This window comes from Oenanthe melanoleuca, chromosome 5 (assembly GCF_029582105.1).
Source record: "Oenanthe melanoleuca isolate GR-GAL-2019-014 chromosome 5, OMel1.0, whole genome shotgun sequence".
NCBI classification, from domain to species: domain Eukaryota; kingdom Metazoa; phylum Chordata; class Aves; order Passeriformes; family Muscicapidae; genus Oenanthe; species Oenanthe melanoleuca.
This window is the reverse complement of record NC_079339.1, coordinates 38,082,738-38,107,624: the sequence shown is the minus strand read 5'-3', so window position 1 is coordinate 38,107,624 and position 24,887 is coordinate 38,082,738. Positions and strand designations below refer to the sequence as shown.

Genomic DNA, 24,887 nt, shown 5'->3' with positions numbered 1-24,887 from the left:
TGCAAAGGAGTGTTAATCTTTTATTTTTACATTTTCAGGAACTTCACATAATTTTGGTAAGTAACCTTTTACAAAATTATGTAAAAAGTACAAGAATGCCTGGTAAACAGTCTGCATTTTTCCAAAAGATTTTTTTACAGCATGCAACTCTTAAGGCAGCCTTCTCTTCCTCCTTACAAGGAATCCTTTCACTCAAATAATCTTCTGCTGCAAAGATTAGGCTAAGGAAGCTTGGTCTCTTCTGTTAACGCCTTTTGTCTTTCCTGTCTGATTTACGGTCTCTTTCACTCCGTGAAGTTCTCTTGCCTGACCGACTACTTTCTGATATAGATCTCTTTCTGTCAGACCTGGAACTTTTATCCTTTGAGCTTTTGGTATCTCTACTGCCACCACCTTTTGAGGACTTGTGGCTTCTATCTACCCCCGAAGCATCCCTTCGCTTCCTGTCCGTGCTCCTTCTGCGTTTTCTATCTCTGTTATGCCCTCTACCTCGGCTTCGACTTCTACTTTCACTGCTGCTAGAGCTACTGCTGCTGCTGTCCCTGCTCGTACTGCCACTTGTAGTGCTGCTGCTGGTGGAACTGCTCCGACTGGTACTGCTGCCAGTACTGGAACTACTTGCACTGGTAGTACTGCTCGAAGTGCTACTGCTGCTACTGCTGCTGCTGCGGTTATGACCGGTCTTGTTCCCTGCCCTACCCCTGCTTCTACTCCTAGTCTTACTCTTACTTTCTGCACTTGGTGTCTGATTCTGCTCTACCTGGGCTTCAACCACCTTTACAGACACCACAGCATTTTCATCCTTGTCTGTCTGGGGCTCTGTATCCTGAGTGGACTGAGACAACTGAGGTGACTGTGCTAGTGGCACAGACTGTGGCTGAGATAGAGCCTCAGCCACGGATTCTGTCTGAATTTCAGGTGTTTTCTCCTGTGTTTCTTCAAGTTCAGCTTTATTTTCTGTTTTGATACCTTTCTCCTTCTTGGGAGAAGGCACATTACACACTTTTTCTGGCTGAGCATCACACTCTGTTTCTGGTTCTATTTCTCTGCCATTTTCATTTTCTATAGGTTCTACACTATCTGCCTCATTCATTTCAGCCACATCCTGCTCATTATCCACTGGCTGAATGTTTTCACTTTCCTCTTTTACAACTGTGACCTCCTCATGCTGACTATCCTGCTGCTTGTCATTCTCCCTCACCTCAGTAGGCTCTTCTACTTTCATCTCCATGTCATGTTTCTGCTCATCCTCTTCCTGTTCTTTTTCTGCATCGCTATGCCCTGAACCTGAACCTGTTTTTCCCTTTTCCTCCCCTACCTCCTCCATTTCTACATCATTGTGCTGATTACCTGTCTCCATCTCTTCCACCTGCTGAGCCACCTTACCCTCTTCCTGCTCCTTGTTCTGTTCTTCTTTCTTTTCTTCATTCTGCACCTCCTGACGTTCTTTTTCCTTCATAGATTGTCTTCTGGGCCTGGCCTCCATTTTGTTTATCTGCTCTGCAAATTCATTTCTCCTGCTTTCAAAGAGCGCTAGGGAATAAATGCATAAATAATAGTTAAGATAATCTACAGACACTGAAGTCTGTTTACCCTTTAACTATGAGCTAGTAAGTTATCATATTGCTCAATTTATAAATACTGCAACCTTGTTCGTTCTGAAGTAGCAAGCCAATAATGCATAATGAAAAGACTGCTAGTTACCTTAAGAAAACAAAGCAAAGGGGAAAGTAAGCTCAGCTGAGTATTAGAACAGTAAAGCCCTAAATCTAAGCTAACAAAACCTTTTTGACTTCATTAAAATCAAACCAACCAACAGTATATCAAAATAATACCTTAATTTCCTGGTATTTATCTGTTAAGGTTATACTTCCTAAGGTAAGCAAAAGACAGTAAAAATAAGCAAAAAGCTATCTATATATTAAGAAAGTTTAATTACTGTAAGCTATCCAGACAGGTGAGCTGTCTTCTCTTACCCCCCCAACCCCACAAAATGAAGAAAAGCTCCTAAGAAAAAAGCAAACCAATATATTCTTAGTTTAATAAAAAAGGAAGACTACCATCAATCGAAGCATTTTAAATTGTTTTCCAAAAGAAAAATATAGTAATCCTGTGAAACAGAAATAAACACAAGTTTAAAAAAATCATTGTAAAGTTTTAATGCTACGTTTAAGAAAATGCTTCTCAAATGCTTTGTAAACACCTGCAGTTCCTTGGGTCTTCACAGAATCTGCTTTTTCAAAAGCGAAGTTGCTGCACTTGGATACATCTAGGTACTAAAGCTAATATAAAGGACTGTTTTAAACACATACCTCTGGAATTATGCATATGCATCTTTTGACTTCTTGTAAGAGAATCAAGTCCCATTCAATATAAAAATAAGTCACTGAAAGAATAATGCCCACTTATGATGAACATCCATGTAAGAATATAATTTGTCCTAAGCATGAAATTCATGTATTTAAGCAGAGACTTAAAAGAAACTTGTATGGCAAACAAAGGGAGGCAAGAACAAGGACCTCTGTATCAGAAAGACGACTTACCATTCATCTTTTTCTGTGACTCTTCCATCAGCTTCTGTGTAGCAGGACACATTCTGCCAGGTATGTAGAATAAATGAGGTTTTGTCCTTGTTCTTATGTATTTAATTATCTTAGCATTATGTTCATTCCATTCTTCTTGCTGAGAAATGAAAGAAAATAACCCTGAGATATACAAGAATAGTTTAAACAAGAGAAAGATCAAGAACAAAACAAAAACTCACCAACTGTGCAAGCTCAACCTTTTGCTCCAATAACCGCAGCTCTGTCTGTTTAGCACGTCTTTCTTCAAACAGTTCTCGCCTCTCATTTTCAACTTGCTTTCTCTCTTCCTCCGCCTGCACTTCAAGTTTTTGTTCGATTTCTTGTCGTCTCTTTTGCTAAAATAAATTAAATACCACCTTATTTGTTTTTCTACATCAAGAGAAAGGGTTCTAGTTTAATCCACTTAAAATTTCTAAAATTTTTTTTCTAAAAATTTCTAAAATTTTGTAATTATATACACTATTAAAAGGCATTCCTAAAAACACATTAGGAAATACCTCCTAAACTACAGCTAATGGAAGATGAGTGTCATTGCTTGCTGGCACCTAATTCTTTGTTGGTTTAACTACGTAGTTTTGGGGCCCTGTGAATTTCTGTGTGCTTTACAATCTTTCAGTTTGGACTTAAAATTTTCAATATAAGCTTCAAAAAGTGGGTTTTTTTCCCCAATGGCAGAAAAGGGATGGGTTTGAGGTATCAGGGAAATCAGGTAAATTTCCCAGTTGGAAGAGAGTAAAGTCAATTCGACCAGAAACAAACGTAGAACTGCAGACTAGTGTTTGTGACCAACCAAAAATTAGATTGTGAATACCTCTGTACATTAATTGCTAATTATATATATTGCTACCATCCAGGAACGCTGTTTATACGCCCTAGACTGCCGTGTGCTCAGATTGTACAATAATTGTCAATAAAAAATAGAGTTTACTGCATCGACAACAAAATAGCTGTGACATAAAATTTCTCAGGCCTCGACTTTGATTTGTAGCAAGTGTATCTGTATGAACAAATAAAATCTCCACATGGATTCTCAGAAAAATTTTGCAAGGAGCAGCAAATCCTCAAAGTCTCTTTTTATAAACACATACTGCTATAAATTAGACAGGAACTACATGCTTCTAGACCACCTTGATAAATAGCTTTTTGTTCTAATGCAAGCAGGCAAAATTGAACTTTGGTCTTATGTGCCACATGACAAGTTAGGTAAACCACACTAATACTGAATCTGAAAGTAATCAATACCAGCACTGTGAGTAAACTCTGCTGACACTATACAGAAAACGTTTTAAGTTTAAATCTTTCTATTTGCTTCAACTGGACTACTGAAATTTGAACTTTCAAACACTGTTTTTAATCTAAAGGTTATTAGTGTTAACTGAACAACCCATTTAGTGGAACAGTAACAAATACCATAATCTTCACAAATTAAAAGGGCATACTAGGAATAAAGTTACCACCATCCCATATACAAGATTTTTTAAGTAATCACTAAGCTATGCAAAACCTTTGCTTCAGTACAATCAGACATGTATTTATTAAAATCAAATTCTGGTTATCTGTACTGGAACAGGAAAGATATTTTTAGACAGGTAACATAACCAAGCATAGATTTCTGTATATTTGGTTATAATTCAAACATCTGGAACACACCAGGGTAGGCAGTGCTTCAGTAATACCTATTATTTCCAGAAATAGCCTATGACCTCTTAAATAGTTACCTGATTAAATTCCATTTAACATTGCCGTTTGTTTCCACAAAGGTCAGAAACAGGGTTACAAAGTCATAGTAAGAATCCCTTTTCTGCTTCCCACCCTCATTCCCCTGCATTTAGACAAACAAAATCCTACATACACTCTCACCAATTTGCTGCACCTGCAACCTACATTGTAGGGAACTTTCACTCTTACTTGAAATAACTTAACCACATGATTTTGCTTTATTACAATCTGATAGAATTTAAAATAAGTACCCTCTCAGTAGCAATAGCGACTGTGGACTCCTGTTTAAATTTTTGAAGAGTGCCCATCAACAAGCCAAATATACGTCGATTCCTGAAAAAAAACAAACCCACAACAAAAAGAAAATTGAGATTCAGTTCAAGTACTAAGATTTTTATTTGTATAAATAATCAGAGAAGCCTTCCACCTCAAAGATACTTATTTTTAAAGGCTCAGTAGTACCCAAGGCCATCAGCAATAGATGACCTACTGGCTGTGCCAACAGTCCAGGATATAATTTACAGTGACATATCATTTTGCTTACAAGTAAGACACAGCTCTTATCCGTAACACAGAACAGATAGCACTGGCAAAACTGAAAGCCTGCACATTTTTCATCTGAAAATAACGCTAAGGAAATGCTTTCTAAAATCTTAAAGCAGAGATTACTGAAGAAAAAACAATCAAGTAAATACAGTGTGAGCTATCAACAAGGGAGCAAACTGGATTTTCTAAAAAGCATACATTCCCCTCTCCACAATCTGCTTAGTCTATTAAGGGGAAATGGAGACACAGGGGAGTGAAAGCTTATCTATTACAGTTGCCCAACAATGAGACACTGCACTGTGGGATGAAACCAGAACAGCTTTCATCCAATTCTGTGTTGTTTTGAGAAAAATAAATAAAGTTCTTCAACAAATTCCTTCTTCTGAGCAAGAACTAGTTTCTTGACTTTCACCTTCAATTTCTTTTCATTCAATCCCAAATTAAGTCTTTACAACATGATGCAGACTCTCTTACATGCCTTGAACCTTTACCTGATCAACTGAGAAAGGAAATGCTACTGTATTTCTTAAGTACCATTCTATTCTACAGTGGCACAAACCTCAGATGGAAAGGTAAAAGTATACTAAATATAGAAGGAGGAACAGATAAAAAACTGAAAGCCAGATATCACTGAAAGTGCATTTATTTATGAATGACATCCTAGAAGACACTGAGCAAAATCAAGAGTCCAGCAGATGTTGTCCTCTTAAAGAACCTCCTTCCACCACAATTCATAGAGACCAATATTGATTTTCTCATCTCCTTAGAGACTACTGAATGGAAAAGCAGTAAAACTACAGTTCTAAGGGAACAAGCTTTTAGTGCCTGAAGCTCTAGGAAGTTCAGTAGGGATTTTGGAAGTCTCCCTATGAGGGAAGCAATTAGAACCTAGTAATGGAAGCAAAAGCAGACATTAAGTTATAACTAAAAGAAACAAGTAAAGTGATACTTTTCTGTGCCAGTTGATCTGTGGGTACTTATCAGAGAAGCTTTAGTTCCTTATTCCAGTTCTAATTCTTCTATTTATTTGAGGTATAGGTATTATTGCACCGGGTGACTTGCAGTCTGAAGTGCAATCTCAAGAGGTTGAACACAGTTGTAAATTTGATTTTCTAACACCTCTTACCAACAGAGCTGCCTTTCAGTTAAGAGAAAAATACAATACAGAAAAAAGGAGATACACATAGGAGGAATCTAAAAAAAGCAAGCAAAATGAAGGACTGTACACACAATAAGAAGTCAAAATAGTATAAAAAAGGAAATATGATGGAACAACGTAATTTAAAAAAAGAGGCAGAGGGAGTGAGGAACCATACCAAAAACCCTCCTTCAACCAACAAAATAAATGTTGAGCCAGAAGAGCTGTAATAATCCAAGAAATTAAGCAACCAATGAAGCCACAGATACTTGTCTTACTCAAACAATGTTAAAACAGCATTAGCAAACCTGTTCCTGTAGGTGGCCAGAAAAGTAGAATCTGCATCAATTATGTGAACAACGCACGTGTTGCTGCTTGTGAATTATTTTCAGAGAATACTTTTTAAATTAAATTTTATACCATAATGGTAGCTCTTCAACATGATCTTTGATACACAATAGCTTGTGTGCAATACCTTTCAAATCTTAAATTACTTCTATGGTAGAACTCAAAATTATCATGTTAGTGGAAGAGATTTCTGCATACCTTTGTTTTCCTTTCTCATCCATATTTTGATCTTGTATAAGGTCTCGACGTGTTCGCTCTTTGGAGGTAGCAACAACAGAAGATGGCAACGCCGGCTACAACACAGAAAAACAAACTAGTTTATTCATCATGTTGCAGGTAAATTTCTTCTTGCACAGCTCTATTTACTATATATTACCTTTTTAATATCATCGTCCTCTGCGTCGCTTTCTTGGCGTGATTCTCTTCTTGTCCGACGTTCTCCACCCAGCCTGAAAAAGAAAGCCAGTGGTCATCAGAGAACTTGTATTTAGGAGAGAATCTCTTCCAGCATGAGAAACATACAAGCATATCTAGTCAGAAGAACCAACACTTAGCTAAAAATCTCCTCACTGTTCCAAAAACCAGTAAGAAACATTTTACAGACCGAATCTACTGTTGGTGAAAATCAGTGAGACAGAACAGTTTAAATTTTAATACAACGTGCAGAGTAATAAAACCAAAAGAATCCACAAATACCATATCAGACTTCTAAAAATACATTTGGAATGCATTCTTTTAAATGTCTGTGCTTTTCCAGAACCTCTAAAATGGCTACTGGTATAAAGGGATCACTAGACAGATTTAAATGCATTGAGGTGGAAAGGTTCGTACAATTTCTTAAATGGGAAATGCTATTTAAATAAGTGACCTACCAAATACCTATGGGAGAGAGGCAGAGCTCTTACCACTTGAGACACAGATGAACTAAGGCTTTAACAAAGAACTTAAAACAAATAATTTAAATAAAATAAATCCTGAAATAAATAATTGAAGTTATTTTCAGCATTAATTTTCAGCTTTGTGGCACAGCACTTGCCTGTTTCCCAGCTTCATTTTCTGCTAACTCAAAAATCCCAAAGCAAGCTTTACTTTGGTCAAGAACTATCATTGTACATTAAGGGCCCACAACACTTAAGCTCACTATTATCAGTCACATCTGATGGATTTGCATCCAGATATGAAAGCTCAAAACCCAAGACCCTTGTCACATTGCCTGTATTCAATTTATTGAACAGGAGGACCCAGTCATAATTCAATTTGTGTTCTCTGCAAAGAAATGTCACTTGTAAGAAGAACATAATATAGATATCTTCGTGTTCCTGTATCTTTATATTATTGATATCATCTTTATGTTGCTCTAAGGTAGGAAAAAGATTTCACCACAGTGATTTGCTTCACCCAAATTATTCCCAACAACTCTTGAGTAAGTAATCTCCAAATAAGACAGTGAAAGTCCCCAGTTATTACCAGTTTTTAGTCCTGTTACAAATTCTCATTTGGAAATGCAAGTTGGCTGCATCAGTTTTTGCACTCACCTACTGGATGCACCTTCAAGATCCCTCTGTTTGGCTGGGGGTCCTCCTCCACTATCCGAGAATCCACGCCTAAAAAGAAAACACTAGTGGTCTTAGAACAAGTTAGGTTAATCCCTGGACCACCTCTCGTCTTAATAATGGAACTAGAATTTGGCTTCATGGTCATGATTAAACATACATTTTACTCAGCTCTATCACCATTTACTGTTAATACAGCAGGGAAGTGTTCACATTGCTTGTGAAGCATCTAATTTCACCTTGAATTTCTGTACTTATTTAACCGAGGAGCTACATAGAACAAGCATCCCATTGTGTTCAAATCATCTTATCTGCAGTAATTCTCAGGATGTGGTTTTATCCACATGTATTTTGAAATCCTTCCTGGAGCACCTACCAGTTTTCTTATCATCACCAAGAGATTGATCTTGAACGATTTCAAAGATAAGGTCCCAGCCACCACACAATACCTCCCTTCATTTTGAAGTTTCCCCTTATTTTTCACTTTAACAGCTGAGAAAGTCGGGGAAAACCACCCATTTAAACTTGTTTCAACTCACAATGAAAAGGCGCTTTAAATTTAACCCCCAAAGCCCTGCAGGGCAGCTCTGATGCTCATTCAAACAGCACCGCAGCGAGCAGCGGAGGTAAGCGAGGATCACACCGCACCCAGCACGAACCACTGCCAGAGAAAGGATGGAACTGAAGGTCCGTTCTCCTTACCTTAGCAATAAGCTCCCACGCCCTCTACCTCCACCGGGGCCTGTGAGGGCTAACAGCCTGTTCTGAGGGGGCCTGAAAGAGATGGTGGGCGCTGTTAGTGGTGCCTGCCCGGCCCCGGGGCGCTGCGGCCCGCCCGGCCCAACGGGCCCGCGGCCGCTCCGTGCTGCGCTCGGCGGCCGTGCCCCCCCGCGGGAGGCGAAGCTCCCCCATCGCCGCGGCTGCGGAGCGGGCACGGCCCGCACGGGGACGCGGGACACGCGTCCGGCTCCGCGCCGCCCGCCCTGCAGGCCCCACGCGCGCCCCCCTCCGCCCGGCCCTGCCTTCGCGGGACAGCGGCGCGCCCGGCGCTCCCCGCCTCACCGCACATCATTGGGGTCCCGGCCCGTGAGCTTGCGGATATTCTCGTCCACGTGCTTGAGGCTTTCTTTGGCTTTCTCCAGCTGCTCCTGCAGCGCGCGCACCGCCACCGCCATCCCGCCCGCCGCGCGGCCTGGCCGGGCCCCGCGCAAGGCAGCGCTGGGAAACAGGGGGAACAGGCCCCGCCCGCTTCGGGGCCCGCGGGCCGGGACGGCGCAGCCAATCGCAGCCCGGCGGCCGCCTCCGAACCACCAATCACCGGGCCCGACAGGAAAGGGCACAGCCCCCAGGCTGGCTCGCCAAAATCGCTCACCAATCACAGAGCCCAGCGGCAGACTGGCATCCCCGCCGCCCAACTAGCGGGAGGCGCTGCCTGTTAGCTCGACGAATCAATGAAAGGGGCGGCGGAGTGACATGACACAGAGCTAATAAGAACTCAAACTTTATTTCCTGGTAGTCCAATCAGAAAGCCATTCGAGGCCGCTTGTTCCCACCCACCCGGGACACATCCTGCTGTCCCACTCAATGGGGGTGAGGAGCCGGCACGCTCGGAACTCGGGCCAATCACCGCTGAGCTATCAGAGGCCGCTGTGCCCGGCGAGCCAATAGACGGGGGCGTTACTTGACGCTGGCTGGGATGGCGGCCTGACGCGTGCCGGGGCCGCTGCTGTGCATTCCCGCACATCCCGCCCGGAGCGGCGTGGCCGGGCAGCTCCGCATGGCGCGTTAGGCATGGCGCCCGGGCCGGCGGCGAGGCTTTAAACCGCGCTCTTGCCTGGCTGCAGCCCACGTCGCTCCGTGGCTCCCCGCGGCGGGCAGGGGAAGGCACGGGCGCTGTCTCGAAGGCGGTGACACACGCCTGGCTCCAGCAGCAGGGTGGGCGGGGCAGGGCCGCAGGTCCGGCCCTCACTCAGACCCTGGGCTCCCCGCCGACTCTGCAGAGCCTGAACGCGAGAGCCCCGTTCCCAGCCCTTCCCCGGCGGGGAGAACCGGCCCGGCCGGCACTGCAGGGCCGCCCCGCCTCGGCCCGGAGCTCCCGCGGGTGTCCGGGCCCGCCCGGAAGGGGCGGCGGCCCCGGCGATGGCGGACGAGGCGCTGTTCCTGCTGCTGCACAGCGAGATGGTGGCGGGGCTGTACCGCGCCGCCGAGCAGGGCGAAGGGGTGAGTGGGGCCGGGGCCGCCCCGGGGCCGGCGGCAGCGGCCGGGGCTGACGCTGCGGCCGCGGCGCCTTGTGTCTTGCAGGAGAACGGGCGCTGCACCACCAAGCTGGAGAGCATGGGCTTCCGCGTCGGGCAGGGGCTCATCGAGAGGTGAGTCCCCGCCGGGGCCTGGCGGCCGCTGCTCCTTCTCGGCGCTTTCCCCTCCCCGGGAAAGCACACCTGCCCGGGCAAAGTGTGGTGCTTGGGCTGCACGGAGAGCGCGCTCCTCTTGCCATCAGTCTGGCATCTCCTCTGTCCGTATCTCGTTCTTGTGGGGACCTGTGTTTGCATGTCATAGGACAGTTTTGGAGTGTGTTGTTTTCCTGGTGCTTCCCGTCGTGAAAACCGAGTCAGGGTACATACACAGTTACTTTTAATACTTCAAGTTATCTTTAATTCTACCTCTGTGTAGACTTTCTCATGTTTCCTGCTTCAGGTGCGTTTTTTGACTTTATTATTTTATTCTTTTCCTGGTTGACTTATTAAGCATAATTTCATGTTTATTTCGTTTTTATGAAGTGCTCTCAGTGCTCGGGACTGAGCAGCTCGGGCCCTTTGGGGACCCGCGGTGCAACTCCAGCGCCCTCGTTCCGAGGTCGTGCGGAGACTCTGGAGTTTCTCAAGTCATGCTTTTGCTGAATAAAGTCGTCCTTTAGTGCCAGATAAAGACCCTCAAGACGATGAAGGGAGAGAAAGCTGAAGTAAGGAAGAGAAAGAGGTCACTTCTGAAAAATGGGAACAAGTTTTACATGCTTGTTTCTATGTTAGAGTTCTTTGCCCTATTTGAAGGACTCCTTCCAAGGAGTAGTATAGGTGTGAGCGTTTTGTTTATCTTCTGTTTAGATACCTTGTTGAAGATAAAACTGATGGAGCACTTTCAACCTTTCTGTATGTCAACTATGTTTGATAATCATGGAATTAAAGCAACTTATTCTGCTATCATATTGCAGATACTAACATAACACCGTGTTGCTCTTAAGTTAAAATACTTGATGAATGTGCAGTAAAGATGGAATGATACTATATGATAGTTGGAAAACTAATTTCTATAATAACCTCAAAAAATATGTTTTTAGAATACCATTTAAAATACCATTTTAAAGTACCATTTAAAGTTTTTTTAATGATTAATTGGTCAGGTTATGTGTGGCATCATTATTGATAAATTTCTTACTTTTCTCTTAGGTTTACAAAAGACACTGCCAGGTTCAAGGATGAATTAGACATTATGAAGTTCATTTGCAAAGATTTTTGGACAACAGTATTCAAAAAACAAATAGATAACCTAAGGACTAATCACCAGGTACTAATGCTGTAGATTAAGATTTAACTTAGAAAGTTCTGAGTTGCTAGTGCATTTTTTGTTTTTCTCGGTTGAGAATTAATTACCAGATAAGAAACCCAAAATGCTCCATATTTGTTTTGTTTAAAAAGCATGTTTTTCAGTATTCATATTTAGAATACAAGTTAATAATTGCCTAGAATGCCTTTATTGCCACCTTGTTTGAAAAGACTAAATGCTTTGAATTTCATATGCACTGTTGCAGTGTTACAGAAAGGACAGTAATGATTACAGCTGAGTAACATTTAAACAAGAACTTTTTTATCTGTCTCTTAATGTTAGTTAAAAAATAGTGAAAAAGTGATGTTACTCTCTTAGCATCCATTTAAATAGAATGGCTGCTGTGATTTTTTTTACTTTGAAGAATGCTAAGTTTTGAGCAGTTGAGACAGTTATAATGTATTGCAAACACTTGTATAAGAAACAGTGGAGAAACTTCTCAGATTTGCCTGTAGGTGACACTGCATTGTATCCATGTGCTTTCCTATATCAACAGCCACAGTTTTTTATGCCAGATCAAATTAACTTAAGGAGCCATTTTACTGGAATAAAAAATTTTTTTCGCATTGAATGACTTTGTTTTCTTATGGCCATTTCCCTGTTGTGTCAAATTAGGAAGAAGAGAATTTGTACAAGGACTGTGCCAAATAAAATAGGTTTTGTTTATCAAGTAATAACAGATAATAATTACTTTAGTAATCTGGGGTTTTATTAAAAAAATCTGCAGTATTGAGCTTAAGATCTTGATTGTATATGCAGTCTTAATTTAAGTCAAGGCTTATGAATGTATGAAATAGCACAGTCAGTAGCAAGGAAATTAAAATGGCAGGTGTAGATAAAGCTATACTGTGTTTATACTTAATTTATTAAGATACGTACTGTTGCACAAAATTATATTGCAGAAAATGCCAGATTTTTACTTTGATTGTCTGCTGGGTATTATTGCCTGTACTACTATAAATAATAATAATTCCCACTAAATTTGAGAATAAGCATAGAGATGAGCAAAACCCAGTGAAGACTAAGATTTGAATGTAAAAATCAGTATGCATTTGATATATTACCAAAGACTTTCTAGTGTGGAATTATTTTTTTCTGATCACTGAAAGGACTCTTCTAAGGAGAAATGTACATAAACATTTTTTAGGGTTAGTTGATCATATTATTATCTAGGGTTTTTGTTGTATACTCACAATTAAGTATATTTTCTTTTTATGTTCCTTGTAAGTAAATAATACAATTTAAATAACATGTTCCTTAATCTAAAATTTTATTTTTCAGCAGGACATCATATATATTTTATCTAAAAATCAAATCCATTCACAGAAAATGTGGATTTTATATTACTGCACACTCAACTAAACCCCTCAATTTTTTCTTTTTAAACAGGGTATTTATGTCCTTCAAGACAATAAATTTCGTCTCTTGACACAAATGTCTGCAGGGAAGCAGTATTTAGAACATGCACCAAAGGTACCCTTCAATTTTATGTGTGTGTGGGGGTCTACCAGTTTGGTTTTGATTACCTTGATCTATTAATAACTTTAATTTTTGTAATTAAATCGATACAAACTCTTCTAAAGGTCACCCAAAGGGCCTTCAGAACCTGTGTGCTTTTTAGAAAGGCACTCTGTTTTAGAACAGTTCAGGATTTGATTTATAGGTCAAAAAATAGTCATGACTGTTGTGAAACTTGCTGCTTTTGTAACTTTTGAGTTACATTGTGGTGAAAGCTTATCTGCCACCACCTGCAACTGTCACACAAATTCTTTCTATTTGGGAACCATGTGTTTTTAGAAACTTTTTTAAAATTCCCAAAACACATTTGGAGGATGCTATTTGTTATGTAAAACAAGTTCTGAGATCATGTGAATGTTCAGAAAGATCATTCACCAACTAAAAGTAGTTTTGAGTGCAAGATGAGGAGTTATGGTAATAGTTCAGTCCTATGAGTTAATGGTAATAAAGGCAGTTCCTCTGCAGAACCTATAACAGAGAACTTTGGTTCAGGTGGATTTAGAAATGGGACATTCAGTTCTATTTTATGGTTTCTCAATTCTTGATCTTAGTCCTCCCTATTGGCTACTGTCCTTGGGAATTTTTCTTTTGTTTCTTCTGTTTTGCAACACACATTTTAAATATCTGCAGGCCTTTGTATTCTAAGATATGGCCTGTGCAGGAATGTTGACTTTAATACCAATTGCTAATTTCAGCCAAGTCTTGGGAATAATTGTTTTAAGGATATTATGTTCAGGTTTATTAAGGATTTAAGATACAGGCTTAATGGAAAGTGACTCAAAATACTGCCTCTAATGAGAACAATCTGTGTAGTGAGCTCCACTCTACCAAGTATTGGAGCTGTCATCTATTAGAGACCTGAAGAAGTTTCTCAAAAACTCCATAGTTTTCTGTTGTCCAAGTATTAAGTGGTGTTCTTGAGTACTTAGTTTCAATCTTTTTTAACAAGCTTCAATGTTGACATTCATTTGAGGTGTAACTTTGTGTTTAGTACTTAGCATTCACCTGTGGACTAATCAGAGGAGGCCTATCAAATCTGGGAATAAAGAGTATTGTAACAGCTGAAGTTTCATCAATGCCTGCATGTAAGTAGTACTTGGAGTATTCAATTATTAGCTCACTTGGTAACTTTCCTGACTGACTGTGTTGCTGTTATAAGCATTTTTCAAGGTGGGATTTGTTTGAAGCTGCTAGGCCATAGGAGTCCATGAGAACTTCAGGATATGGATTCCCACTATTTTTCTATGTTATTTAGAAAACACTGACAGAGGATAAGCCTCCATGATATTGAGTGGAAAGCAAAACTAAAAGGTTGTATTTACATTTGGAAGCATCAAAGGTGTAAGGATGTGTGTCCAGAAGGTTATTTGCACAAGTGAAGATCTTTCTCTCTAGGAGTTATTAAGAATGTTAGTAAGTGAAGACCATTGTAACTACATAAGCTGCTCAATTAAAAGTTTTCTACAGACTTAGCACAAATTGTAGGTTTAGCTGACAAAACTTCTGTGATGTGGGATATGGTCAACTTGGAGAAAAAAAGAAAAGAGAAAAGCTGTTCAGCATGGAATTCAAAGTTAAATGCTAAATTTAAATAATGGTTCAACTGCTTACAAATTAACTGTAAGATTGAAATGTTCCTTAATATTTCCTTAAAAAAAAATTACAAGAAAATAGTAATTCTAATGGTAATGATGTGATCTGACTCTGCTTTTCCTGCAGGCAAATTTCAGGTCATGATACAGAAGATGTAGAGCACATTAAAATCTGGGTATCTACTTTAAAAAGCTTTTGTATGTGGATTCAGTATCCTGACTCAGTCTTGTATATAACATGTAAATTATAGCAGTGTGCAGCACAATTCCAAAATATATAATAAATGCTCGTCAAAATAACTTAACACTCTGCTTGTGTCTTGGTATGAAATTTATTCTATACCAAAGTAATAATGTCCACAGGGTAAAAACCGTGTACTCTACATATTCACCTAAACATTTCAATTACCAAAAGACCCTGGAAGATCAGAGGCAGAGTTTGAGAACAGAGAAAAATCCTGACCAAGACTAAATTTGAATAAAAAACTATAGAAACTGATAGAAACTAATACTAGTGTTGCATTGCCCAATGTGAGTGCCCAGCTGCTACCTTTCCCCATTCACTCTGAACTGGGAGGCAGGGATTGCTTCTGTATTTCTTTGAAGGAGTCCGTTAGCACATGAGCCAACAACTCACATGTCATTAAAAATGTTAGCTGGACACATTTGTAGGAATGTAGTTTGGAGCAGTAGAAGAAAATTTGGTTTTGCATAGTTCAGTAGTTTCTCCTGTCCCTAAAATTAGCAGCTGTTCCTTGTGTCAGAATGATTTATGTCTAAGATTGTCTATACTGGCCAAAGAAGGAGATGCATTCCATCTTGTTATGCATAAACTCAGTATTAATGTAATTGTTTTTAATTGCTAGCTATAGTTTACTTCTGTAATGTACTACTCAAGAAGTAGTACTGTTTACGTTTTACTGAAACAATTGTTTCAGTAACGCGGTGGCTATAGTTGGAACTGCTAAGCTGTTTTAGAGCTCAGGCACCAAAACTTGAAAAAACACATTCAGCCCTAACTATCTATATTTCTATAGTGAGGCTGCCGTTAAATAATACAGAGTGAGAAAACCCACAATGTTTACAAACAGTCTTTTAAATCTTTTTGTTTTATTACAAAAGTCCTCAATAAGTCTGTTAGAAAAAAAATAATAACTTGCAATGTAACCTCAGACTTCACCTAATAGCAGTGTCCACAGATTACTTAGATTGTAGAAATTTCTAACCAAGAATGTAGTTTACAAAAACAGGAGCTTGAGAGATGATGTTGGACACTTCAGTTACCACTTGGTGATGATGGTATTGGAGAAACAGACAAACTCAGCTGAAGTTATTCACAGCTGTCCCAAATGCATTGTATGAGGGTGTTCCGAAGGGATTGTGTAATACTTCAGGTCTGAACAATGCAGAGTCTTGCTGTTAACTCTGATAATGCTGCTAGTACTGTGGCAATGCAAAATACTGGATGTTCTCAAAACAGCCTAGGAAGGCTCGTCAGCCAGGTCACGTTGATCAAAGTACCTAGGAATGAAGTGGAATATGGTAAGAAACCTCCAATGCAATATATTCCTTACTTCCAGTTGTCTGACCCATTGCTTTCTAGCTCATCTTTTGGTGTTGCTATCATAATTATGGCTTCATGGTTCAGGGTGCTCACCTGAAGAAAGGAATAAGCTTACTTTACTCTTAGGTATATCTTAAATCCTTTTAGGTATGTATATTTGCTGCATTGGTCCAGGGTACTTTTGCTGACTTTCACTTTTAAAAGGATTCAGGTTAGTACAAATAATCACACATTTATGCTGGACATACATTACTGGTTTAGGTGTATAAGTTGCATTACCTGCTAACTAAGCAGATTATCAAGTTCAGAGCTGATATCTGTTCTTCATTCTTGTTCTCCTGGAAAAGAGATTAGATATTACAACAGTTCTTTTGTTACCTGTGTCAAATAGATAAGCTGTTACATGCCATGTTATGTGTATTTGTAGTCTTCCCGTCATTCTCAAGCAAACTTAGGACATGAAAAAATAATTATTAAGACTTCTGAAAAATTATCCTCCTTGCCTGCTAAATTCACCAAGTCCTCTGCACAGTTATATTAAATCTTACCTCGAGTGCCCTGACTTCTGAACATCGCCTTGCCAGCTGTCGAATAAGGGAGTGAGCTTCAGGTAGCAAAGGTTTTTCAAGGCATGCCAACAGTGCATAAAGCCATCTACCCTGTGAGGATACAAATAACAAAGTTTTAATTCTGAGCATTTCCTTGAAGATTCAAGCAAGTCATGTTACATAGAGCAGGACTGAAGTGTTGCTCTCAAAACAAAACTGCATTCAAGTACTACATGCTATAATTGAATTTTGAAAACCACATTAGACACTACATGGTAGACAGTTCTGTGTCTCTAGGTAAGATGCTTGTGAACACTGCTCCTGGTTTCCTGTCATTTTTTTTGAATGCTGGCAAAGATATAAATTATTACAGCTGATTATTTTAGTAACATCTAAACACAAGATTCCTCAGTTTCATCTTCTCCAACATATTAGTACTTAGCTATTAATTTTAACTTCAAAATTTGTGAAAAATATTCCTGAAGACTGAATGTATGAACTCAGATCTTTGTGGAATCAGTGGTTAGATCTGCTTTAAGATTTGCACCACTGTGAAAATATGTCCTTTGAATTTTACATCTCTGAATTCTACTGCATTCTTACAAACTTAATTTCTGGTACCAGTCTAATTTCATAATTTAATCACAGTGTTTAGTGGCCTTCATTCTGGGACCTAACCTAAAAGTCAATGTGCACATTCTCTGCAACATATATGCTGGTTACAAAGGAAACAGTCTTCTACAGGAAAGGACAGAATGTGAAAGGTCTTTAAGTGACTGAAAAAAAACAGTGAAACTATGCTGAACACCATATTTTTTATTACTCTGCTTTGTGTACTGAAGGAGATTACAGGCATCTACCAAGGTCTTCTGTAGATATGGTGCCATTACACAGCTGGTCAGTCTAGTTGTGGCCAAGCTCCATGCCAATGTAGCCTGTCGATCAGGAGTTCTTAGGTTTGATTTGTCACCACATGAATGCAGCTAAGCTTTCTGGTCTGTGCTGCACGTGGAAAGATTAAATGTGTCTTTGCCAGCACACTGTAATGCACCTCCAAACTAAATTGGAGTTGCTGGTAAATAGTGTGCAGCACCCTGACAGAACTAAAGCTGCTGTGGTCTTTTTTTTTTTCCTAAGCCTTGATACTTATCAAGCCTCATGGCTTAAGTTAGTGAGGTGAGTGATACAAAGGGGAGGGAGTTTGGGGCAGTACTTTTTATGTCTGTATCTGTTATGTTTTATAATTTTAGCCTTCCAGAAATAACTGTAAATATTCATTTAAGTATCTAATCAAGAAAGTTTTGAAAGTAACAATATGATACAACCATCTAGAGAACTCTTTAGAAAATTAAAATAATTTAATAGAAAACTGCAAACAATTTATTCTTTGTTTAATGCATTCGTGTGCAAGTAGTTAGAATAAATCAAAAATTACCAGTTCTGGAGTAAATTTTTTCTCTCCAAACCAGCTTATCAGGTATTCTAAGACACTGGTTACTGTTGCCTTCAAAAGAGGAACAGAAAGAGACAATATAGTATCTGCAAAGTTTTGCTGAAGGAAACAAAATCTGCCCTGAAGGATTTTATTATGTAAAAAGTATTTCTACTCCACACTGTTTATTCCAGGTTGAAGTTACATGTAAGGGTAAAGTAAGTGTTAAAGTACCGCTTTTTTGAAAGAACTTTGTATGAAATGAAGTAATTTTCTGTGTTAAAAAAAGTTACAGATAAGTAGCTACAGATTAAGAAAGAGGCATCACACTGACTGGTTGGTTGTGTGTAATGGTAGCAAGTGGGAAATGTCATAAAGGAAAGATAAGTGTGATTCTTATAGCTTTGCAATGTACATAAAAGTTTGCTATCAAAATTGCACTTAAAACACTAAATGAGAAATTTTAAAACATTGTAAAGCACCTATTAGGGTATTCAGCAAAAATTCAAACATTAAATGTGCTATAGAGAAACTACAACAAGAAGATACTTTCAGAACTAGTAATGAAAAATCTTTGCTTGTAAAATTATTTGTAGCTGAATGTGAGACAACAAATACACAATTTCCTTCTGAGTGTACAATGAATAGAACTTGTAATAAACAACTGCCTACTCTAGGCAAAGAAAAATAGATGAGCCCTCTGCAACAGAACATGAGGAATAATGGTAATTTAGGCAATGTCACTATATGATTCTAAGAGGTAGGCTCACCTGATTCATCCTGCTTACAATACTTAGCAAAGGGGGAAAGCCCACCTGAAAAAAAACAAGTTGGAAAATGCAAACATTATCACAAACATTTTTCTTCTAATTTAGAACATACTAAAATTTTAATTTCATGTTCAGACACTTGTAGTGATTTGAAAGTTTGTTCTGAGCTTTCAAATTTATTTTAAAAGTAGTATCTTCAAGAAAATAGAAGGTCCAGTGAAGTATCAGAGCACCTTGCTTCTATTGTTACTTATTAAAGTTTTGCTCTTTAAATGATGCAGTAAAGAACATACTTGTAGGGTATCACATATGAGGAGGGTAATTACATATCACTACAACGAAACACTAAAGCAGACTATGAAGAAAACTTCCATTCTGTTCAGTGAGAACAAAGGAATGACTTTAGCTGATAAGAGATGAAGGAATTCTTCGAATTTTGACTGAAGACATAGACTTATTTTCTACTTCTCTTTGTTTCTGCATTAAAAGAATGTACACTGGGACTTTCTGGGCTCACCAGAGCTTACTTTCTATTTGGCACAAAGTGGTAATAAATAGTAGGATTCTTTCTGGCAGCTGCTGAAAAACAGCTGCTGAAACAGCTGCTGAAAATTAAACAGGAGTCCTATACTCACCTTCATGTAATCAATTCCTAAATTTTCATTATCAGGTAGTGCATCTATTTCTGAGTATACTCTTTCACCGAGGCAGAACTTCTTCCAGCCTTCTTCATCCTCTGATTTTGGCTGAAGTAAATAAAAATAAATGAAAACTGTGTAATACTGTTATCTTGAAGACACTGGAGAAAAGACTTGATAATACTCATAAATTGTTGCATGCAACTATAGAGCAAGATTAACTGTGGATTCAGTAACTGGGGAGACAAACCACAGAGCCAACCCTGTTATGAATTCTACTCACCATAGTAACATTGCTGTCCAAATGTTGTGACCGCCAGTGATTCCTGTGCTTGTTCAGGCTCTGAGTAATTAAAACAAAGTCAAATCCCAGTTTAACTCTGCAGTTATTTTATCCTAACCACAAGGGCTCTTCATTATTCTTAAAATGTATGGAAAGTGTATTTTATGACTTTCTATAAATCTGTAGATATATAGCCAGCACAACTGGCTGAATATCTCCCATGCCTCTTAGCAGAAATGTAATCAAGATGCTCATGCTGGGTTTTTGGAAGTAATGTTAAAGCTGAAGGCATTTTGAAGTCTATTACATAAGGTTAAGCTGAGGTGGTAAGCTTTAATAGTCTTCTAGACTTTTCTTGTTAGAACAATCTTAAGAAAAACCTACTTTGATTTAATCCAAAAGCACACATACAACCAATATCCTGTTTCCAACAGTGGTCTGTATCTGTATCAGAGGTCTACAGAATTGAGACAAGGCAAGTGTGGTTTCTTAGCACATTTCTTCTACCTGGCAGGAATCCTGTGTAAAACAAATTGGCCTGCTTAACAGTTACTTGTAGAGAGCTGTAAATGTTCTGTAGCAGAAGAAATTTGTCTTTCACTCCAGTTGTCACTGTAGCTGTAAAAGACCACTAAAAACACTCTAACCAATAGCAGTAGTTGATGCAGTAGTTGAACAAGTCAATTCTGATGCTCTTTTTTGGTTTTAAATATTTTTAGGGTAGTCTCACTTCACAATGTTAATTTTGGCACAGATGAGGAGATAATTGATTTGAGCATAAAAGAAACACCTATACAGTGAATAAGCCTTTAGATGCCAGTCTCCTTAGTTCTGCTAAAACCTTAGATTATGCTTAATACATAGGATGCAGTGTGATCCCTTGCAGAAACAGGGGTATCTCAGTTACTGTTTATAAGGTAGATGCAGAAGTACAGATCTCTTCCTTTGCTAAACTTTCCTCCCTGAAAGAAACACAGCACATGAGCTCATGCAGAGTTCAGTGCTAGAGCAGCTCCTAGCTGGTCACACCTCAGTACTTGAGGTACTCATACAGTGCAGCATCAATGCATTGTAAACATGCTGTCTGCAGCACTGGTGTCACAAATAAACTCTACCTACATCTTTATTATATTTTCCATTTCACCCTTTTTGAACTGGGCATAGAGAATAGTAGAATCATAGATTTAGGCTGGAAGGGACTTTCAGCTATCTAGTCTAACCCCTCTTCCATGGGCAGGGACATCAGGCCCAGAGCCGCATCCAACTTGACCTTTAGTGTTTTGAGGGATGGGGCATCCATCTCTCTGGGCAACCTGTGCCAGTATTCACCACCTTCATTGTAAAAAAATCTTACTTATATCAATCTAAACCGACCCTCCTTCAGTTTGCACCTTTAGTAAAGCTTAGCTGAACTTAGAACCCTCACCCTTTGAGACTGTTTAATTTTCTGTTCTTGTTGTGTTATTTCAAGCAGGGCGAAAATGTATCTGGAAAGATTAAAGTCTGTGCTAATTCTATAACCTTACAAATATGTTTTACCAAATCAGTATTTCTCCTCATAATGGGTTGCTACCTCTGTCAACAGGCTCCTAAATGGACTGTATGAATGGACTTCATGAATCTTCTGATTAGTTAGAATCCACTTGGTTCTTAGTTAATGCTGAGTTCTGCAGAACATTTCCTGCAAGGACCATGTTTTAATATAACTGTATAACATCATAGGGATTTTTGTCCTTCCTCAACTATGCCATATCATTTAATCTAAACATGGACATACTTTTGTTGAAGAAGAATTTCTTCAATGTGACTCTCAAGAATTTTATCAGAGGTTTAAAAGCCACACAGTGTATCTCAATTAGCTTTCAAGAACTTAAAACACCTGTCTGTAAACATCTATCCTCCTACAAAATCATAACATTTCTATACTAGATATAAAGTTATCCCATGTAAAGCACAGATGTGTTCTGTCTAGACAGTGCAAGACCCCTCACAGATGATCTTGTACCTGACGAACAGCTGAGAAATTGGCCACTTGCTGCTGCTGCCACTTGAGTGTTGGAGAGTATCCCTCAGGAGCAGGCTGACATCCAGAAATCTGAGAAAACACTGGCAATAATTATAATGTAAAGAGAGCTTTATAAGAAGAATGCTTAAGAACAAGAGAATCAGTAAATGTTTACTGTCATGTAAACAGTATCATTTAAATCTTCATCTAAGAAAGGTAATTCCATGACCATATCCAAGGCTGAGTTAAGATTTTGGTTTAGACAAAATATCTTTTGTTTGACTCTTCCCATATGTACACAAGAAGGAAAACTAAATGTTCAAAATACATGATCAAATAATTACTTAAGGTCTTTTTTTCAGCAACTGTTCTGCTTTAATCTCCCTGCTCATATAAAGCAGGATGCTGTTTCCTTATCTGGGACAGATACTATCAATCTTAGGCATTCCACCTGTCAAGCCAGTAAGTTGAGGAAGACAGAAGACCTTAAAACCATCAAGGAAATTAAGTCTGATAGTTAAGTAGATATAGCCTATGAAAGAGTTATTAAACAAATCTACGAGTGTTTAAGAATGTCACTACACAGATGAGACAGATGAAGAGAATGGCTACAAAAGTTAAAAGGTCATGTCAGTGTTAGAAATTTTCTTTGAGAAATCCAGTAGTGAAATCTCAGATTGCATCGCTGTCTTTGAAGAAAGGCAAACTATTTGAAAGTAGATTAAAAACCAACCGGGCAGAGCAATACAACAACAGTAAAATCTGCTTCAACAGTAAGGAAAAGTACCAATAAAATATTCCTTACAAAAGGAAAGAAGTGGTGCTAGAATTTAATTTAACTTTAGTAAAGCTTAGCTGCACTTACTACCCTTATGCTAGATAAAGACTTAAACCCAAAGACAGGTATGAATATACTTTTCTTCTAAAATTTATCCAGGTTTTATGACTAAATAATTGTGAAATTTATAGCAACATTTGATTTTCTCAGACAGTAAAATAGCCTGCTGCATATCAAATATATACAAAATATGCTGTTACCCAGCAGCTGAGCAGGGATTTCTTCAAACACAGACATTTAATTCTGTAGATACTTTTAGAATCTAGCAGTCTTATTTAGTTACGCCAATGACTCCCCAAAATTAATACAAACATCATTATAATAACATCTTTCCCCTATTTTTTCCCTCTCAAAACGTGTAAAAGCTCTGAAACTTACTGAAATGTTTACTGTTGGCTTCTTCTTCAATTTTCTGGGATCTATTTGTGCCACAACCACGTCAGGACATCGAGCTGCTTCAATCCTACAAAACAGAATCAAGTGGACCGCATTTTTTCTTTCCTGTAACAGGTCGATATATACCGGATGTCTTTGAAATACTCAAAATCACGGAGGGACCAATCAAGACCACTGAGTCCAACTCAGTTCACAGGACAGCCCAGACATCACACCCTGTGCCCGAGGGCGCTGTCCAATTGTCAGGCCTGGTCCTGTGACCACTGCCCTGGGAGCTGTTCCAGGGCTCAACCACCCTCTGGGTGAAGAACCTTCTCCTGATACCCAGCCTAAACCTCCCCTGGCACGGCTTCATGTCGTTTCCTCGAGTCCTGTCGCCGGTCACTAGAGGGAAGAGATCGGCACCTGCCCCTCCTGCAGGTGTGTAAAACACCGACTGTGCCGGCGAAGGGCAGCACGGCACGAAGCCCGGCCCGGGCAGCACCGGCTGCTGCGCCGCTCTCCGGGGAGGTGACGGGCCCGGCCCCGGCCCATCCGCCCCGCACTCACTGGACGCGCTTCAGGTACTCCTGGGGCGTCCTGGGAGGCACGGTGGGATCGAAGTCCTCGGCCAGGTCACAGTCGCCCACGGGCAGCAGCCGCGGCATCAACTCCTCCAGGCCCGACTCCATGGCCGCGCCGCCCCGGCGGCAGAGCCCGCCCGGCTGCCGCTGCTCTCGCGAGAGTGGCGGGGTTCCCGCGGAGCCCTCAGGGAGGCCCGGCCTTGCTCCGCCGTGTGCCGCGGTGTGCTCGGGGCTGGGCCTTGCTCCGCCGTGTGCCGCGGTGTGCTCGGGGCTGGGCCTTGCTCCGCGGTGTGCCCGGGGCTGAGCCTTGAGCCCCGGTGTGCCGCGGTGTGCTCGGGGCTGGGCCTTGCTCCGCGGTGTGCCGCGGTGTGCTCGGGGCTGGCCCTTGAGCCCCGGCGTGCCGCGGTGTGCTCGGGGCTGGGCCTTGAGCCCCGGTGTGCCGCGGTGTGCTCGGGGCTGGGCCTTGCTCCGCGGTGTGCCGCGGTGTGCTCGGGGCTGGCCCTTGAGCCCCGGTGTGCCGCGGTGTGCTCGGGGCTGAGCCTTGAGCCCCGGCGTGCTGCCGTCTGCTCGGGGCGTCTCGATTGCCCTGGAGACCACCTCGGGAGAATAAAGGAAATACGGCCAAAGAGCAGTGGCAGAAAGGGGTTTGGCAACTCACTGCCCATCAAACTTGGTCTATTTTTGTGGTGCATAGGTGTAAATCTTTAACAACTTCTTTCATTAGGCCTTGTGCCATTATTCTGATACACTATAGATTTTGGCAAAGGTTCTCTAAAGATCATCCATTAGTACCCTTTTATTTTTACCTGTGAACAGCCAGTATTCATCATACTTGTCCCTTCCTTGAAATGCTTTGAGATCTGTGGTTAAAGTCAGATACATTAATGATTATCAATTTACACAGAGTTCCCATTCTGGAAGGGTCAATGCCTGAGTTGTTGCTGTATGAGTTTTTCTGAAGACTATAATGTGGGAGCACCCACATGCCAGAAAGCAAGGTAGCATTTGCACGGGAGCATTATTTCCTATGTAAGATAAAAAGCAGAAGGATGATGCTGTAATAATTTACATTGTGTATTATGAAATTCCTGCTACACAAAATGTCAATCATTAAATTATCTTTCCAATAGTTCTGCATGCAAAGCCTATTTAGATCTAATATTTCAGAGTAGTTTTAGATACTTCTGACATAAGTTTAAAAAAAAGCCATGCTTTTTTTTTTAAACTCCCTGCAAGTCGGTATTTCAGTAG

The 24,887-nt window shown here is 40.3% G+C and overlaps 3 protein-coding genes across 5 annotated transcripts; 1 reads left to right on the top strand and 2 right to left on the bottom strand.

Annotated features, from left to right (window-relative positions):
* On the bottom strand, nucleotides 1-9,154 carry PNN (pinin, desmosome associated protein). Its single transcript, XM_056492636.1, has 9 exons — nucleotides 8,952-9,154; nucleotides 8,592-8,663; nucleotides 7,872-7,940; nucleotides 6,713-6,785; nucleotides 6,535-6,629; nucleotides 4,556-4,637; nucleotides 2,765-2,920; nucleotides 2,544-2,682; nucleotides 1-1,533 (listed from the first exon to the last, which is right to left on the bottom strand). The coding sequence occupies exons 1-9, from the start codon at nucleotides 9,062-9,064 to the stop codon at nucleotides 245-247; spliced, it is 2,088 nt and encodes a 695-aa protein (XP_056348611.1). The 5' UTR covers nucleotides 9,065-9,154; the 3' UTR covers nucleotides 1-244.
* Nucleotides 9,155-9,423: 269 nt separating this feature from the next.
* Nucleotides 9,424-14,904, top strand: TRAPPC6B (trafficking protein particle complex subunit 6B). Of its 2 annotated transcripts, XM_056492642.1 has the most exons (6): nucleotides 9,424-10,109; nucleotides 10,191-10,258; nucleotides 11,333-11,450; nucleotides 12,879-12,962; nucleotides 13,999-14,092; nucleotides 14,727-14,904. In XM_056492642.1, exons 1-6 carry the CDS (start codon nucleotides 10,029-10,031, stop codon nucleotides 14,756-14,758), a joined length of 477 nt encoding a protein of 158 aa, XP_056348617.1. In that variant the 5' UTR covers nucleotides 9,424-10,028; the 3' UTR covers nucleotides 14,759-14,904. The 2 variants fall into 2 exon arrangements, with proteins under 2 accessions (XP_056348617.1, XP_056348616.1); XM_056492641.1 differs by having other exon boundaries at nucleotides 9,424-10,258.
* Nucleotides 14,905-15,674: 770 nt separating this feature from the next.
* Nucleotides 15,675-24,887, bottom strand: GEMIN2 (gem nuclear organelle associated protein 2). 2 transcript variants are annotated; one of them, XM_056492638.1, is made up of 10 exons: nucleotides 23,623-24,887; nucleotides 23,056-23,140; nucleotides 21,840-21,929; nucleotides 19,835-19,894; nucleotides 19,549-19,659; nucleotides 18,914-18,958; nucleotides 18,147-18,215; nucleotides 16,712-16,822; nucleotides 16,443-16,501; nucleotides 15,675-16,120 (listed from the first exon to the last, which is right to left on the bottom strand). In XM_056492638.1, exons 1-10 carry the CDS (start codon nucleotides 23,742-23,744, stop codon nucleotides 16,081-16,083), a joined length of 792 nt encoding a protein of 263 aa, XP_056348613.1. In that variant the 5' UTR covers nucleotides 23,745-24,887; the 3' UTR covers nucleotides 15,675-16,080. The 2 variants fall into 2 exon arrangements, with proteins under 2 accessions (XP_056348613.1, XP_056348615.1); XM_056492640.1 differs by lacking the exon at nucleotides 18,147-18,215 and having other exon boundaries at nucleotides 23,623-23,846.